At 32.4% G+C, this 19,282-nt stretch overlaps 1 protein-coding gene across 1 annotated transcript; it reads right to left on the bottom strand.

Annotated features, from left to right (window-relative positions):
* Positions 1 to 1,439: 1,439 nt before the first annotated feature.
* Positions 1,440 to 19,254, bottom strand: LOC148612783 (ankyrin repeat and MYND domain-containing protein 2-like). Its single transcript, XM_088594522.1, has 11 exons — positions 19,096 to 19,254; positions 13,437 to 13,501; positions 12,289 to 12,427; positions 11,932 to 12,030; positions 11,489 to 11,563; positions 10,733 to 10,818; positions 9,732 to 9,937; positions 7,202 to 7,337; positions 6,150 to 6,278; positions 5,790 to 5,862; positions 1,440 to 4,795 (listed from the first exon to the last, which is right to left on the bottom strand). Exons 1-11 carry the CDS (start codon positions 19,160 to 19,162, stop codon positions 4,626 to 4,628), a joined length of 1,245 nt encoding a protein of 414 aa, XP_088450648.1. The 5' UTR covers positions 19,163 to 19,254; the 3' UTR covers positions 1,440 to 4,625.
* Between the last annotated feature and the right edge of the window lie 28 nt (positions 19,255 to 19,282).

Genomic DNA, 19,282 nt, shown 5'->3' with positions numbered 1-19,282 from the left:
TATGTTTGTATCCTGTTAGAATTTTTTTTATACTTTATTGCAGCCTTACTGTTTAACTTAAGTTCCTCACTTTTTAAAAGCCCTTTATTGAATTTCTAACCAAACCTTTTGTGAAGACTATAGTCTTAGTTTCACAAAGATATTTGAAGAATTTATTTCTATCTACAAATCATTATATTTAACATATGAAAGAAGTGGTTCACATAGACAATATAATCTTCTCAACTATTTCCATTTTATATTAATATATGTTTATGATTTCTTTAATATTTTAAGTTTGGAACAGTAATTTAGGTTATTCAAAAAGTTGTTGGATTATGTTCATCTGGATGGTACCTAGTGTCATCTACTCATGAGACAAGATTTACCTACCTGAAACTACAAGAAATTCAAAACTTGCATATGAAATATATCTAAGTCTTTTGAAATAATTAAATAGTAAAAAAATAAAGCAATGCTGCAAAGAGAACCTATATCCAAGGAAACTAGAAAAACTGTTAGTAATGCTCACTAACTTGATACCCTATTTCATTACATGCAACTTTTGACTTCCATATCAAAATCTAAGATAGGAGGTACAAAATGGGATTATATTATATAATAAATATTTTGTGAAAATTTCATTCAATTCCATTCAGTGGTATAGGAGGAGTAATGGATAAGAGGTGGGTCCCCCACATCCCCATATTAACAAATAACTAAGTCCATTTTTTACTATGTGAACCCCCCAGATTGATTTGGACCTAAATCTTAAATAGGAGATGCACAATGGGAACATGTAATACAGATTCTGTTGAAGTTTCATTAAATTCCATTCAGTGGTTTAGGAGGAGTAACGGATAAGAGATGGATCCCCCATGTCTTCATATTCACAAATAACAAAGTCCATGTTTTGATATGTGGAACCCCCAAATTGATTCAACACTAAGCATAGGATCTTTTTACCATGTAAAATTTTGAACATTGAGCTATGACCCTGACAACCAGTTCAAGTAAATGCTAAGTTTGATAAGTAAAGCTGCTGGTTTTTTTCTTCTGAGAAGTGTTTCTGGTGGATAGACGGACAGATTACTATGTAACTGGAGAACATGATTTGACCCACAAAATTATACTCCGTGAGGATCGGACCCAAGAAGAAAAAAAAAAACAGCTTTATTGGTGACATGACAACAACAAACAGATTCAGCTATAGAATAATGGTAATCCTTTTAACGCAGGTAGGCTGTCCTGCCAAAACTACATCCCTTTTCTTCTTAATGGGAGAAAGTAATTTTTTTAAATAGATATATTATCACAAGAATCAAGAACTACACCCAGGAAATTTGGGACTGGGAGAATAGAACAGGTATATATAATGTACAGTAACCATCCCTGAGATTTTGAGGATTCCCAGAGAAGTAAAACTGTGTTGGCATTTAATGACAAGAATTTCAGCATCATTTGTTTGTTTATCTATTTATTTGACAACATATTCAAATCAGCTGAAGGCTGGACGGAATGCTGACTCTTGATTCTTGAACTTCTAACACTTAAGTACCAGTCCACAAAATTTAGATACAGCCAATAAAAGTGATGATTCAAGATGCATAAAAAAATCTAGTAAATGAACAATGCTTTTCTGGTCTACATACACCATGTACAGGAAGTGTCCTCATTCTTGAAGATCTACAGATCTGTACTTTGAAGAAACCATTTATTAAATCTCTAACTAAAATCAACCAAATCATGACCAATTACTCTTGCATAGTGACATAGTGCCAACTTCATGTGCAATCTTTAAACTTTAAATTTTTATCTCAGAATGCTATTTCTAAAGTTAAGAAATGAAAGTAAATTTGATGGGTTATGACATACAAGAATCACCTCCTGTCTGATATTTATAGACTGCTACTTAAATGAATATGTCATCCCTTAGAATAGATATTTGACATGACACTGCAACATACAATGCATAGACCATATTTTTAAGAATTGTATGAAATTCTGAAGGGGCACAAATTAAAGCATAAAAGTAATTTGAATAAAGCAACAAACTTAAGTGTAATTGTTTGTAAGAATCAGGCAAAATGGAAAAAATCAGAAACATGCATGTCAAAAACCTACCGATCTGACTATGTAATATCACTCAAGGACACTTTTTCTATATGAAAATAACAATATTTAATCTCTGCATCACTGGCTTTGCTCAGAAATTTTTCAATAGAATCTCAGAAAAATGAGGTTTTTGACAGAGTTATCTGCCCTTGAAATGTTCATTTTCAGTGTTTTTCAATGGAATCGTAACTCAATGGTCCAGCATGATATATCAAAATGATGATTTTTTTCATACCATGTTTCACCTACTGCCTGATTCCTACATGGACTGACACTTAAAATTGTAACATGTATTTTTTTATGATTCATAAACTGTAGTTGCATAAACCAATACTTACAGGAAAAAAAATAAAGACATAAAAGTAATGAAACTTTGAACAAATTTCACACAGTACTGTAAAAGTTCATCATCCTTTTTCTTCAAACTTCTATATTGATAAGCTAATTAATTCTACTGACTTGAGTTTCTGTTAAACACAAACTTGTAAAAAACACTAACAAAAAATAAATTTAAAATATATATAACTAACCTTAATTTCTATAGAACAAAATGACAATATTATGAACTTCAACAATAACATAAAAAAATACAGACCTAACAGGTCAATTCATTATAAGGGCTTGTTAGTCCTATTCTCGTTTTACTTTAAATCCAGAATTTCTACTTTTGAAATAATTAAAAAAAAACAAAGACAGATTTATATTTGATTTGCTGCATCTGGTACATCAATTACTGTGAAAGTACTTTAATTCGTGGATACCAATTTTCATGGATCAGGGAAGAAACACAAATTCATGGACTCTTGAATTCATGGTTTTGAGGTTTTCAGTATACACTTCAGTGGAAATCTCCCTTTTCGTTGGGAACCAAATTTCGTGGTATGGCCTACCCACGAAAACCACAAAAAATGGTACCCCATGAACTATAGTACTTCCGCAGTATGCACAATTATCAGAATTTTCTATTTCATATTGTTACATGTACTAAACTTATAATAGTGTAGAAATGGTTACATATAGAATCTAAAACGATAACGAGTTGATTATGGAATTTCTCACATCAAGTGAAATAAATTTTATAGTTTTGGTCGTGAGGCTTGCCAAGCTAATCAAACTATAAAATTTATTTCATGAGATGTGAGAAATTCATAATCAACAAGCTTTGAGTGTAGATTCTGTTTCTCTAATGCCCTAAAAATGTAAAAAATACCCAAAATTGAAAAGCACGCAAAACATTATGATTCCAATTCGTAGGAAACATGTTGACCTCACACAAACACAAACAAAAGTCATTAGTGATGAGAACATTTCTTTCCATACCGGTCAAGCAGTACGAAAATTGAAGCAAAATTAGAGAAATGTCATTTTCTTTATCATATTTACAAATGAAACGTGAAATGGTTTCATCGTTAAGATTTTAGCGTCTACTCAATAAACAACCAATATGTATGTTTTTAAATGGAAGTAAGAGAGACATTCTTGTGAAATCACAGGGTCACGTGACAAGACTTACAAGACCTATTAATTACTTTTAGACAACGAAACATAAATTTATACCTTTGCCGTCCGTGCGAGACCCGACAGGATAGTCAAGGTTTACAACCCCCTTAGTAGTAAAATTATACCAGTTACATTTTTTTCATTCTATAGAAGCAGTAAATATTCTATACCTAAAGCTCTTATAAGTATAATTTTAACAGTAGAAACTATGGCAAGATAAGAGAAAATAATCTGAGTAAAAAACACCTATTTTAGAACCTGAACATGTACAAACACTGTATGTTTAAGTACCATTATGTGTAAAAATCAGGTAATTGGTGGTACGTCATTTTTCTCAATTTGGTCTTCCATGCCTAAAATACATTCAATACATCTAGAAAACAACAGAAAAGCTACAATGAATCTAAATTTATCCTGAAGCATCTATGATATAGATATTTTTTATTTTGACTGCTTATACAGGGAGAGTGCTGGAACATTTTTCTGCCAATTTTCCATAGTGCATTTTAACTATATTTGACCTATCAATATCATAAAAAGACAAACTTTACAAACACTATGATGGTTTTTCTTGAGGTCATGACGAAGAAAAACTTAAAAGTTCAGAAAAGACAGGTATTGTTTTAATTAAGGTTAATTTAAAGCCTCTATCAGAAAACCACATATTTTTCATAGAACTCATATGACCATGTCACAGTTTTAAAACAACTAGAATTTTTTTAGGTATAAACTCAAAAGAACAGACTTATATATATATATATATTTTAGCAATTTGAGTCAGCAAAATAACTCAAAAATGAGTTTTTTTTAAATTAAAAAGATTTTCTGTAAGTGCCACAGACCAAACAATATGTGACAGAAAGACTATTAAATAGCTGTGTATTTACCATGTTATTTTTTACAGCATACATAAATTAATTTTAATAGTCTGTATAACAAGGCCATAATACTTGTAAATACCTTTCTTTAAAACTCCACATGTCAATTGGATAATTTGTGAAACATAAAACATTAATTATAATGAAACAGAATTATTGCTCATTATCAGCAACTTGTTTTTCTAATTTTTGTTTCTCATCATTCAATGTTTCTATCTCTGCTTGTCTTTTCTTTATTTCATCAGCTTGTTTTTGTAGCTCTTCTTCCTTTTGTTTCAGTTCTTCTTCCTTTTTCTTCATTGCTTCCAATTTAACATATTCATCTACAAACAAATAATTAGGTATACATGTTGCAAAATACTGTATTCACAATTGTTTCAGTATAAAGGAAGATGTAAAATTTGTTCTTGAACCAAAAAATTATTTTTAATCAGATCAAACTGGTAAAGGCTTCCAATACTCAATAGAACAGAAATGAACAAATTTACATCGTTGTTGGAAAACCATTTTCAAGAAATACTAACAGAGATGATATTCAGGATGATATACATTTTTTACTTAAAAAGAAATAGAGGCATACATGTATGTGAAATACTATTACTAATTACTAATTACATGTACGTGAAATACTACTGGTATTACTAATAACTAATTACAAATACAATTGTTAACTTAAAAGATTTTCAAAACTTCTACAGCAGTTAAAATACTTTAACTTCATAAAATGACAGCATTCATGTCCTTTTAAAAACATGGGAAACCCTGTCACTTAAGTTTTTTTTTTTCATTGTTGCAAAGTAATTTTACTGTAAAGTCAGAAATGAATGAGTTAATCATGCATTTGCTATTCATAGCAAGACGTCACTTTTTTCAGAATTAAACAACAATAACTGCACATAAATAATCAATCTATTATTGGAAAGTTAAGCTTCTGTCAAGTCAGAATTTATAGGGAGGGAGTGTTAGTGACATCCTACATATGTAGATCATCTGTAAACACATAAATAGCTCAAAATCTTTGTCGGAAGTGACACATGCAGTTGGAATGTGATTGCTTGAGCTTTCAAAGCTGACACACATCATGCATTATAGTCTGGCATATTCCACTTGGTCCAGAAATCAGCAATATATTGACCATGGTGTAATATCAATAAAGTAAAATGCACTTTGAATACAAATAACTCTGTCCCTCATGGGCAAAGCCTAAACTCATACTATTGTTTACTTGTTATTGTATTTCTTATTTAAGACAAGATTTTATATAGGTCCAAATTTAAGTACCAACCAAAGCCTGATTTAACACTCCTACCCATTTACCTGCAAGAATTTTACAGAATTTCTTATGTGTAGACCAATGGAGTTTCTGACACTTCTGGTTGCAGTAGTTGACCTACAACAGTAAATATGAGGATTAAAAAGTACAAATAGCATCAAATCATTTCAATGAGACACTTTTCTGAAACTTGACCTGATATTCAGTCAACAAGTCTAGAATGTTTGAGAAAGGTATTAAAGTATCATAACTTATGTCATGCTCTGAGTGAAGATATTAAGTAGGTCATGTATCCCTCTTCAAATACTGAAGACACAATCATATTACTAACCCTAGAAATAGGGCAGATTTTACTCATAAACCTACAGTGTCCTCTAATATGAGATTGCTCATAAAATACAAACCATTTTACAGGCTGAACATTTTTTCTCTGCCTTTATTTCCCCACATGTTGTACAAACTTTATCATCATTGAAGAACCGTTGCCCATTGATGACTTGAGTCAGAACAGATAAAGCTGTGGGATCATCACCCTGTCGATGAAAGTAAAACACAATGCTCCTGTGAATATCCAATATTTACTTATATCATTTTTTAATATTAACACTGACTAACATACAAATGTAACTGGAGTCATAATATTATATCACAAACCACATGACTAAGGCTTATGAGAGCTTGTGATCAGGGATGGGGTAATCGTAATCAATTGTAATTGATTATATTTTTAAGAATAATTGACAGCAATCTGTAATCGACCAACAGGTTGTGATGTATACTAAAATTCAGGAGTTTCAGAATCTTTTTTAAAAATTGCTTATACAATATTTTTGTAAAAATTAGTTGTCTAATTTTAGTAATGGCGATCACTAACAGTGCATGTTATTTATTATGGCCATAATAAAAACTCATATATTCTCATCGACTATTTTTCAAAATTAGGAGCAGCTGATGGATTTTATTCCGTTTTCATCAATTTTATGTAGTCAATTTGAAAGAAATTGACCTTAATCGGAAAAAAAAGGATAAAATTTTTCAAGGAGGGTGAAAAACATTGGGTCAGGAGGGGATGAGAATCTAGGATAATTTTTATTTTGGCCTGTTGGCAGTCCTTTTAAAAACATCTATTATTTTCTTCATAATGCAGTTATGAATCCTATTCTTTTTCATAACTTCTAAAAGATTCTGCACCCTATTAAAAGAGAACAACATTGCGTCACTCCATTTTTAGCTAGCTAGGACATTAATAAGGATGCAGTGTCATGTAAGGGGTCTCAAATGTCATCCATGGATGGCTTAGAATCATTCTGTCAATTGTTTTTGTTTGTTATTTGAGTACAAATAGCTCAATCCCTCATAGGCAAAGCCTAAATTCATACCATTTTTAGTGAAATTGCGTTTACTGTTATACATTTTTAACAATCAAATCTTATGGAAATCCTTTGTTACAACTTACTATTTTGACTGGGGATAACGTTTTAACACACTGGTGAAACAATGGACAATCTGAATACAGAAATTTTTTAATAGACTCTCGAATTAAATTCTCCTGAAACACTGGATATCCATCAGATGGTCTTCCTCTTATCAAGCTGTAAAGAAAGCATCAAGTGTACTGAATCACCAGTATACATGAATGGATGATTGAAAATTAAAAAAAATTTACATTTTTACTGAAAAAAACATCAGTATTTTTTTCAATGTACATGTAAAATCATATAATTTACAAATATTAACCTGATTTATGATTTATTCCATTTCGTCCATGGGTGGACATAGGGCGACTACAGTTTCTCTCCATTCGCTTCGGTTTTGGGCGATGGTGTTACAATTCTTCCACGTTAGTCCTACTCTCTTCAGTTCAGAGTTCAAACCCCTCCTCCAGGTGTTCTTTGGTCTTCCTCTTTTTCTTTGCCCTTGGGGATTCCAATCTAAAGCTTGCTTTGTAGTGTTTTTATTGTTCTTCCTTAAAGTATGACCAATCCATTTCCATTTTCGGGTTCGAATGGTGTTTTCTATTGGTTGTTGTTTTGTTCTTTGCCAGAGTTTCTTGTTTGTTATTTTTTCTGGCCATCTGATATTCAGTATATTTCTTAGGCACTTGTTAACAAAGACTTGTATAGATTTCATGGTGTTTTCTGTTTCTCTCCAGGTCTCGCAACCATATAACAGGACAGACTTAACATTGCTGTTGAAAATTTTGATCTTAGTAGTCGTTCTCAGTGTTCTACTTTTCCATACTGGCTTTAGAATGGAAAAAGCCTGTAATGCTTTCATCTTTCTGGCTTGTACATCTTCGTCAGTGCCTCCAGTTGTACTCACGACACTTCCAAGGTACGTAAATTTATCTACATTCTCTATCTGTTGGTTATTTACCAATATTGGATCCATCTGGTTTTGTTGGATTCTCATGGCTTTGGTTTTGGCTGTGTTGATATACAATCCTGTTCTTTTAGCTGTTTCTTCGAGATGGTTGACCTGGTGTTGGGAATCTTGAAGACGATGCGATAGTGTGCATATGTCGTCTGCAAATTCGAGGTCTTCTAGACGAGATGTTAGTGTCCATTGTATACCATGAGGGTCGTTGTAAGCTGTTGTTGCTATCCAGTCGATGATTATGAGAAAGAGAAGGGGAGAAAGAATGCATCCTTGCCTTACGCCAGTTGTTACAGGGAAAGGATCCGTCAATGTACCAGCATGTATGACCTGACAAGAGAATTCTTCATACAGTAACTTAATCATGGAAATAATCTTTGGAGGAATACCATAGTGTCCTAGAATGTTCCACAAGACCTGATGATCTATGCTGTCAAATGCTTTCTGGAAGTCAATAAAGTTTAGATACAGGGATGACTGCCATTCGATCGTTTGCTCAATAATTATTCTGAGTGTTGCAATCTGGTCAACACATGATCGTTCTTGTCTAAATCCAGCTTGTTCATCTCTCAGCTTGCTATCAATCTCTTCTTTCATTCTTTGTAAGATTATACTGCATAGGATTTTACTAGGAATGGACAAAAGAGTTATTCCTCTCCAGTTGTTGCAATTGGATTTGTCCCCCTTTTTAGGTAGTTTTACCAAGAGTCCCTTTTGCCAGTCTTTTGGAATTTTTTCTTTTTCCCATATCTGGTTTAATAGCCCAAGAAGATATTGAATGGTAGTGTCATTCATGGACTTGAGGGCTTCTGGTGGTATGCCATCGATTCCCGCTGCTTTCCCATTGAGTCGTCACCCATGGTAGGGAACCTATCTAGGAGAGCTGACTCTGATACAAAAGCATGTGAGGGACTTGCTGATCACCACATTAAAGTAAAGCTGAAGCTAGAGGGCCAACCCCCCACTAGTGGATACAAATGGTTACAGAAACGATTTATTAACCTAAGCATGGATAAAATTGATTATGTCATGAATGCCCCTGCTCACAAAACAAGTTAGGATCTGATTCAGTGTAGTCCAAATCCAAGGCCAAAATCAGTTCAAAAACTTCAAGCAATCAGGTAACTATTTATTGTAGAAAGACAGACAAAGGCAGAACTACTGTAAATAAATTAGTTTTTAATAATTTTTTTTCACTTATTCTGAGTTTATGTATATACTAGTTTGTAGCATCTTTGTTTTCACAAATACCACCTACATGTATATGTATGTCAATGACGTCAAATAATTCTTTCTTGTGACAGTTTCTATCCTAGCATAAGGAGGTAGACCTAGGGTGAGGGACACAACTCTTACAAATCATTGGTACATTTGGATTCAGCATCAATCTTATGCTTTGTCTTATGCTTTATAACTTTGGCTGGTTTTATTCTGTTTCAAATGAAAGCTTGATAAGCTTTGGAGAAATTGAATATGATACAAACATAACCCTGATTTCAAGAGTTCTGTGTCTTACCCTAGGTCTACCTCCTTAAATACTGCAAAAAAAAACCATAAAATTGGAACAATAGAATGACCTGCCTTTATTACATGGCTCAGTTTACACTAACCTTTTGATCCAGTCATCCAGACTCTGCTTCTCCTTGTAGGCTTTTGCAGCTTCCGACACAACAAATGAGAAGTAGTGTGTTTTCATGGCCATCACATGATTGGTATCTCTGGCTTTCATACATTTCTCACAGAGAGATTCTAACACTCGTACAACCTTCTTAGAATTCTCTAACATACCTACATTGTCCTGGAGATGGAAACCTACCTGTAAAGTAACCAGAACTGGCAATACTAGAAATGCTTACATAATTAGCATGAAATAGGGTGAAAACAAGGACTCTTTAACTAAATGAAGTTCAAAGTATTTTATTTGCTTAAGAAACAGGTAGAATATGAAAGTAGTCAAAAACAGCTATGTCATAGATGCTTCAGAATAAATTAAAATTGCTTTTCGGTTGTTTCCTAGACATATTGAATGTACTTTAGGCATAAAAGACCAAATTGAGAAAAATGATGTGCCATCCATTGCCTGAATCTTACACAGAATGGTACTTAACATCCATTGTATTATGTATTTTATGGCAGACAAAAAAAGGGAGGTGGGCAGTAAAAAAATATTGACTTCTTTAATGAGAAACAACTGAAAATGGTAAAAAGGTATGTCAATATTCAACATCAATAAAAAGAACTGAATTGGTAAACTTCTACTTTGGAATAGAATTCTGCATTGAAACAGGAAGGAATCTGCGTTTATTACCAGTACTTGGTTTTCACCACAATGACATAGGAATAGGTACTACTGTACCTCATTAACAACTAGCAATCAATTCTTTATATCATGTACATATGTAAGTATGCAAAAGTGAAAACTCGTACATTATAGAGTAGTCCCTTCACTATGCAAATGATTCCTCAAAGTCAATAGAAATGATAAATCTAAAACAACGCAGTTTACTGCTTAGTTTTCTACATCTTATTACAAATCAAAGATTGAACAAAAAATAACTAATAAGTCAATTATTTCAAAGGTAAAAGCACCACTACATTAATCATTTCTCACCTTGACAGGATGAAGATTTGCAAAATTGATAAGTTTGACAAGAGGAGGTGCCAACTCATGAGGAAGTCTAGGTTCCGTGTCAACACCTGGAAAATATAAAATAATAAAATATGTATACCATGAACCTCTAGAACTGGGTTATACATCAACATCTATGTTGGAGTTTGTAAATGCTTCAGAAGCAGTAAAGGTTTGTTTGAAAGGACAATTGAAACTCATTTTTAAATGCTCATCTCCACCCATCCTGTCAATAATTTTTTTGTCAATTGATATTTTTTTCAATAATTGCTATATCTGGCAGTCTATGTGTATACTTGACAAAACTATATTCACTTACAACATCATATTACTTAAATAAAGTTGCACATGTTGTCATGCAAGGCATACCCCTATTGACTCCAACAGGAAGTTGACATTGAAATGCAACAAAAATCACTTACAATGTATGCCCTATCAATATGAAGCCACACACCAAATTTGAAATCAATTCATATGTTGGCAGCTGAGATTTTTTAGATGAAAATTTTCTCTAGAAACTCTCCAGATAATTGCCATGAAATTCAGACAGATAAACAGACGGACGGACATGGAGATTCCAATATACCACCCACTCGTTGAGTGGTAGTATAAAAACATGATTTGTTACCATTATTAAAATAAAATCCTTGGAATAACTTTGCCAAAGATTTTACCCAGGAACTCCACTAGCTCCTGCAATTGAGAAAAACCTGCTTCTTCAAAGAAATGTACCCCTACCTTGCACTGAAGTATAAACATTCAAATCATCTTTGGAGAAGAAATTGTTGATAACAGATACACACTCGTGTTGACCTGTCAAAATAAGTAAATGAATTATGAGAGCTTCTCTTCTGGCTAAGAGTATTAAAGAATGAAGTACAGTTCAATATATAGTATACATTTTTTTGGGGTACTGACAGATAATTTATTTGAGTTTTAAAATTTTGTACAAATAACAGATCTATAATTTAAGTTTCAATAAATTGGATAAGTTACTATTAAAGATAAGTATTCTGATTCAACAAACATTGCACAGTATATAAACATTCCCAAGAAACAAAGTTTCTAAAATTCTACAGCACTGCATCAGTGTACCTCTTGGGTCTACCTAAAATTTATCTCCCAGGTCTACCTAAAATTTACCTCCCAGGTCTACCTAAAATTTCACACTACATACTGACCAACAAAAGCAGCCATCTGAGTTGCAGTCCTACCAACTGAGTTTGTATAATCTGTCCTGGCCCCTGCATCTAGTAACAATTTTGTAGTTTCTGGGTTTCCTGTGTCATCAAAAACAAATGATTTTTCTTGATATATAATATTAAATGTAACATGTTGATAAACACATTCTTTTAGTTCCTATTAGGTATTTTGGAGTTTTCTACACTTTCCCTACTGGTTCATAAGTTTTAATATTGAACAAAATTCATTTACATTATACCATACAATTTCACACAGCCATTTGATGTTTGGGTATTGAAAACTCTTACAAAGATTGCTCCATAAAAACAGGTATTATATATTCCTATTTTACTCACCTGACAAAGCAGCAAACATGAGTGCAGTATATCCATTTTCATGAAACCTAGAATTAACATCTGCACCATTTGACAACAATAGTTGACAGATGTCTGTTTTTCCTCTAAATGCTGCATGTTGAAGTGGTGTTGTACCAGTCTGAAATCAGAACTTCTAATCAGTGTAAAGTTGATTTATATAACATGATATGCATATTTTAGTTTGGTAAAGCAAAATGAGTTTAAGGTTCTGCTAAAGTCAAAATCTAGGACATTATGAATGTAATTTTTATGTTCAGGACTGAAAACTTTGTTTAATGCTTCTTTGTACAGTGTTCTACATATATGCCTGTTTACTTCCTTCACAAAACATGTTTCTACAGTCATATTTTACTAACAACAGAAATGTAAACATAAAATTTTCAAATGTATGTACTGTAAGTGTACAGATTTCAGCCTACACGGTTAAGCAGTAGTCCCAAGCCTAAGTCTTGCAAAAATTGAGGTAGGCCTGTAAAATTAACTTCTACAGAACAACCGTTACTATATAAAAAATACGGAAAAATGTATTTAGGGCCTGTGAACAGGAAAGTTAGTGGTGAAGACTGAGATTTACCAGAGCAGATTTTTGGTTAGAAATGCAAATAGGCAGTACATAGCCTAAATATCTAGTGCAGTGTAAGCTAGCAATAATTTTGTGACAAACTGCCAGATTTTAATGAAAATTTTAATAATGTATGTTTATTGGTGTTGGTATTTAGTTGGATCATGGCATAAATTATCTCAATTTATCTTAATTTTAAAAAATGGCAATTTTTCTTTTCAAGTTTGGTCCTGCAATTGAATAGATTATTATTTTTTTTTGGATTACATAAAAAATATTTGATTTTTAAAATTTCTTGAGGATTTTCGTGAATACATAATTAAGAGATGATGGGTGATTATATATCCAACTGAGTACTGTAATTAAGAAATCTTTGGCATCTACATTGTACTAATCTACTGTTATGCATGTATTACAAATAAAATATGTTTAAACTAATTCTACTACAAGTACATATGTATGCCAGACATAAACTTTCGACAGATGAACTAGAGCCCAACATATTTTATTTACTTAAAAAGTAAGGCCAAGGTCCTATCAGAACTTCTCTAATACATGTACTTACATCATCAAGAAAATCGACTTTAATTGATGGCTCTTTAAATAATGCTTGAACTTCCTCAATCTTTCCTACAAAAAAACCAAACACTTCATAATGTTATAATATTTTGGGAAAACTTATATGAATATGATAACAAAAATATATTTATCTAACATTGCGTCCCTTCTCTTTCCTTTCTTTTTGTTAGCCAAGGTAAATTTTAAAATCAAAGTACTATTAGCACTGGGTGTTTATGATTCTTGTAAAAATTTAGCATGAACTAAATTTCAAAGATTTAATGATGTAAAATAAAAATTGTGATCAAACATTTACATGTTTCATACTATTTGGAACTGTTTTTCCCTGATTTGTATAAACTGAATGTCAATCCATACTACTGATCCAAAGTCACACACACATACAAATTTGTTCCTTTTAAAAGTTAATTTACATTTACATGCACATGTACATTCTATATTGGCAGAGTATTTATCCAACACTATAATTAAACACAAATAAAACTAATTTGAGCTTAAGAAAACAATTTCCTTATTTAATGTCAGATTTTTGAAAACTAGACATTTTTATCAATTTGAATTTTCCTGCCAATTTTACTTGTTTAAAATCAATGTTTATGAATGGTAAAATATATATGATAGAATGAAGATTTTGACTGATAAATGTGTTCAATTGAACATTCTTAGCACATTTTATGTTTCTTGACAAATAACTGCAAGAAATAAATTCACTAAATGCAAACTTATTACTAAATATCTTAAGCAAAAAAGGAGAAAAGGAGTCCCTGAAATCTTTTGTTGATAAGAAGACTAGATCTTAATTTCATTTACAGAAATAATAGAATATTATTGAGCTGAATAATTGCAAAAAACAAAATGAGAGATTATAAAAGAGATATTGAATGATTTAAAAGGAATTACATTTTGGACTATATTTTCAAAGGGAAGAAAAAAGGATCAATATACAGAAGAACATGTCTAAACCAAACCTCTTTAGTTCTTTAGACAGGTGTCCAGTTTACTAAGGTTAAATACATTTAAATTGATATAAAAGGACTTAAAAATTGTCTGGCTTCGACAGTTTTTTTTGTTTTTAAGGGTTTGAATCGGTTTAAGCAGGTTTCACTGCAAAAGTTTTAAATAAACATAAAACTTAAAAACTGTCTGGTTTAGACAGGTACTGTACATGTTTATTGATATATCATGGAAAATCAGTTTGATTAAAAGTACTAATCACACTTTACAGTTATATTCAGTATTTAATAAGTGATAAGTGGCATAAACCAGAAAAGTATGGTTGTCAAAACTGTGAACATATAATCAATATTGCGCTAAACCTGTAGTAATAGATTATGAAGCTTCTTATACTTAAATGGTACATTTAGATGTACATGTAATTGAAAGATGAATTTTTAAGTTTAGAAGACAATCAATTTTTCAGAAACTCATCAATAAATGGATGGTTAATAAATCATCAAAATTGTTCATTGTATCCATCTCTCAAAGGTTTCTGTTGTAATAAAGATTACAGCTAGTTGAAATAGACCAGTTCCAATTTAAATACAAATCTAGGTAGGTTCCTGAATGATTTAAATAGCTCTCTAGGTAGAAATTTTTAACCAATAAAGAAGCCTACAGGTCCAAATACATTTGTATCTAACAACCTAAACCAAAGCATTGTCTTGAAATGTTACACAACATAACCATAAATCTATACATGTGTTAATTAGAAGTAAAGAACATTCAGACTGTAACAGTCTAAAGAGAAAATAGGGTGTCCTACACACCTGAATGGCTATCTATAGAAGAAAGCAATAAATTGCACTGATGAACTCACTTAACTACCAAATGCAGGCTGAACTGACCAACCATAGCATGGATTGTTACTTATATAGAGACTTTGCCTACCCCTTTCTTAAGAAAATAGTAAGGTGTACCCCAAAAAATAGTAACTTAAGATAAAAAATGGTGAGTTTCATTATTTGTTGCAGAAAGCTGATTTATGGATGAATGTCAATAAAATGAATATAATTATACTTTTCATTATGTTGTTTTTTGCTTTTTCTTGGCAAGAGCATCATTACTTTCTTCACAACTATGCATGGACATTTTGTTTGATGTTTTCAAACCAGAATTGACTATTGGTACAATACTAACATAGTCATACATTGTATAAATGGTGAGTTTCATTATTTGTTGCAGAAAGCTGATTTATGGATGAATGTCAATAAAATGAATATAATTATACTTTTCATTATGTTGTTTTTTGCTTTTTCTTGGCAAGAGCATCATTACTTTCTTCACAACTATGCATGGACATTTTGTTTGATGTTTTCAAACCAGAATTGACTATTGGTACAATACTAACATAGTCATACATTGTATATAGAGAAGATGGAACATAACCGAAAAAAAATCTGGATATCAGAAAATTTGCCAAAGCCTTAGGAATTCGACAACAATCATAAGGGTGTAAGATGGCCTTGAAGATCATGAGCTTTACACCAAATTTGTAGGGATAGGCAACTCTGCATATGTTATGAACTCAATATTATTCACTAATACATTAAGGATATATAAAATACGAAGTCTCAAACAGTTAACGTAAAACTCCAAGCTCAACTCACAATTGTTTAGCCCCGTGCAGGTCCAGGTGTCAAAAGAATAGGCCTGCAGCAGCACTAAGCTTGTTGTAAAAGGCGACTAAATAGAGCTCAGAACCCTAGCCGGGGGCTAGGGCGTTCTGCCCACAGAGCAACTGGGCTGTGTGCCCAAGGTGGTGGAATGGGGTACCCCTGGCTTGTTACATGCTGGGGTTGTCAGGCTATAATACGGAAAACCTGACCGCAAACCAGTGGTGCACCATGTTGGGAAAGATGCCACGTTCCTCACACAATAAAGAACTCTTCCGGAGTGGGAACCATAGGCCTCCGCCACAGGAGGCTAAATTGCCCGACCCTACCCACCTCTCCCTATTTCCAGTGACAATCAAAATTTATCGACCCCATTATACTTGTGTCCCATCCCATTTTTCATTTCATCATCATTTCATGTTCATTTTATCATCCACTTCATTTTCATCGCCTGAATACAGCTGAAATATTACTACGCGGGCGTTAAACCCCAACAAACAAAACAAACAAACATGACTGTTTATATCAGTAACAAAATCATATGATAATCATGTGATAATAGTAAAAACCATGTGTACATGTAAACAGAATACAGTCACTTCCATTACACATCATATCAAAATAAGGGTCAACAAAACAGCTTTTACATTTTATTTAGAATAACTGCAAATCCATTAAAAAGCATGATATTTTTAGGTTAAACTCTAAAATATAAAACTTTTTTTCCTCAAAAGAAGACCTATTTCACAAAGAGAAGATGGTGACGTACATGTATACCATATTCTTTCATGTATACCGCACACTTTTTTCAACTTTTTCTTTGCTCCAGGAGGAGGGTGCACGGTCTGTCGGTATACACCAAAACAATGAGTTTCCAAATTTTTTTCTGGAGACATAATTTTTATACAGTTTTACTGCTATTTAATTGTTGTTTCATCCAACAATGCCAAGTTCTTGCATTTCATAGTTAGTACCAAACAAAAACCATGACTAGCTTCTCTCAATACATGCCATCCTAATCATAACTACTTCACCTGTAACATTACTTTAGCACTATTTGCACAATATGGGTAGGTGTACAAAATTGGACATTTTTACGATTTTCACCTATGAGCGGTGAAGTGTCAAATACATAATAACGGGAATGCCAACCTGTACTCTGGCCCATTGTCATTAAATTATCAAATAACAAAAGATCAATTTCAATTTCAAAGGCAAAAACAATTGTCACAAATCCTTTAATCCACTTGATGAACTGTTTCCAGATGTCAAGTATCAATACAAAAGCTTGGCAACTTAAAACAACTTTTTATAAATGGCCAGACTTGAAGCCATTGTTTTAGTGAAATAACTACTTTGCATACAAACAAGTAATGTAATAATTTTAAATGACCCAATGAATGGATCCAATAAATTGTTATATTTTAATCAATAAATGGCTTGCAAACGTATGGAAACATAAAAAATACTTTTATTTAAAAGATTAATGATGAAATGAAACACATTTCAGGAAATTTACTGGAATCCTTATATCTTAATGTGGTCTCCTGCAGGTAAGTTTCCTCACTTCCCAGTGGATGTTTTCCACGGAAACTACCTTTTTTCATCGATCTCCCTTACCAAGTAGGGGGTGTGTAGTATACACAAATGAGCACGACACATAATTCTAAGAATATGGTAGACGACCCAGAACTCAAGGCAACTGACTTTGAATTATTTTAGCTTTCAGGATTCTAAGCAAGGCTTACACTACTGGGTAATTCGGGCGAAATAGTCGCCCTGGAGTCACTCATTTCACTCTCAGATGACACCAAAAGTGAAGTGAAGTGAAGTCACCCTCTCACTTTCAGACATCGTCCATGATCTGGACTGTATTCCGTCTTTTAACAGTATTTTGACCAGAGTTATCTCTCTTCCGATAACAATTCAAACAAAAATGGCGTAATTTAAGAAAATAAATTGTAAAAATTTTCCGAGATTATCGAATTATCTGCTACAAGCAAGTATTTTAATCAGGTTTTTGTTTCAAACGTTTAAGACAGGATTTGGAATGAACATTCTTCACTTCAGCTTACGATAATTCATGTTTTACCGTTAACGTTTCATTATGAAAAGTGACAATTGGTTGTGAAGGTTCTTTGGACTTTATTTATCTCAGTTGATAATTTGGTAGAAAATCCAAAGCGTTTCTTTTGATCTTCATGTATCATACAATGTAACATAACAGCAGAGTTAGAAATAGTAGCCTGCCCGCCAGCCCGAAAATGTATTCAGGACTGAATTTTAGTGAAAATTCCAACAAAATGTCACTGCCTGAAATTTTCTATTCTAGTGCTGCTAAAAGACATAGTCAATAGGACAATGTATTGCAAGAAGCTTTGCTTTGAGCAATTATATATGAATTTTGCTGTAATTAATTTGGTAAGAGGTAGTGGTATAGATTAGAAATTCAATTTCATGAATATATGATACAGTCAATCATTCAGTCACCAGGCTGATTTAATTTTGTCCAAAATATTTAGTTACTTACACTGTACATGTACATATGTAGTTTAAAGAAAAAGTAACATTTAATTTATCTCAATAAAAGAAGATGAATATATGAAAATGCTTGCTTATATCGTGTGCATATAAGTAACATATAACACATAGTTTTAAAAAGCAATAGTAAATGATGCGTGTAAGCATTCACTTCTCCCTAGTGTCTCTCTGAAAGAGAAGTCATGTCTCCCTGTTTTTTTCTCAAGTAGATGGAGCCCTGGTTCTCAGTAAGTCAACTGAGGTAAAGGCACATACAAAGCACCACCTCACTACCTATGTGTGGAAAGGAGAATACGTGTACATACAACATGTATAACACTTCAAGATTCAAAAAGTTCATGTCATGCATCATGCATGTCCATCTAACAAGGGAGACAACGGTTTTTTTCAACATTTGTAATCACTTTTAAAGAGATGGTTTTATTTTTTTCGCATCAAATTATTAAATCATTAATATTCGTTAAATTCAAACTGAATTAAGTAGCAGTATACCTTTCGTAATTGCATCAATCAACTTTTTCTCAGCATCACTCAGTTTTGAAGTCTCTTCTCCAGCCATGTTAAATAATCTCTAACAGTCGAATGAAAATAACTGTTCTTTTCCTTCAATTTACTTTCGTTGACTTATTTGCAACGCATATAAATGAAAATTATATCATAAATTTTGCTTATTATGTGT

The sequence above is a fragment of the Perna viridis genome, chromosome 7 (assembly GCF_037379345.1).
Source record: "Perna viridis isolate PV_CMFRI_1.1 ecotype Kerala chromosome 7, ASM3737934v1, whole genome shotgun sequence".
NCBI lineage: Eukaryota > Metazoa > Mollusca > Bivalvia > Mytilida > Mytilidae > Perna > Perna viridis.
The sequence above is the reverse complement of the archived record's forward strand: the minus strand, read 5'-3'. Positions and strand labels throughout refer to the sequence as shown.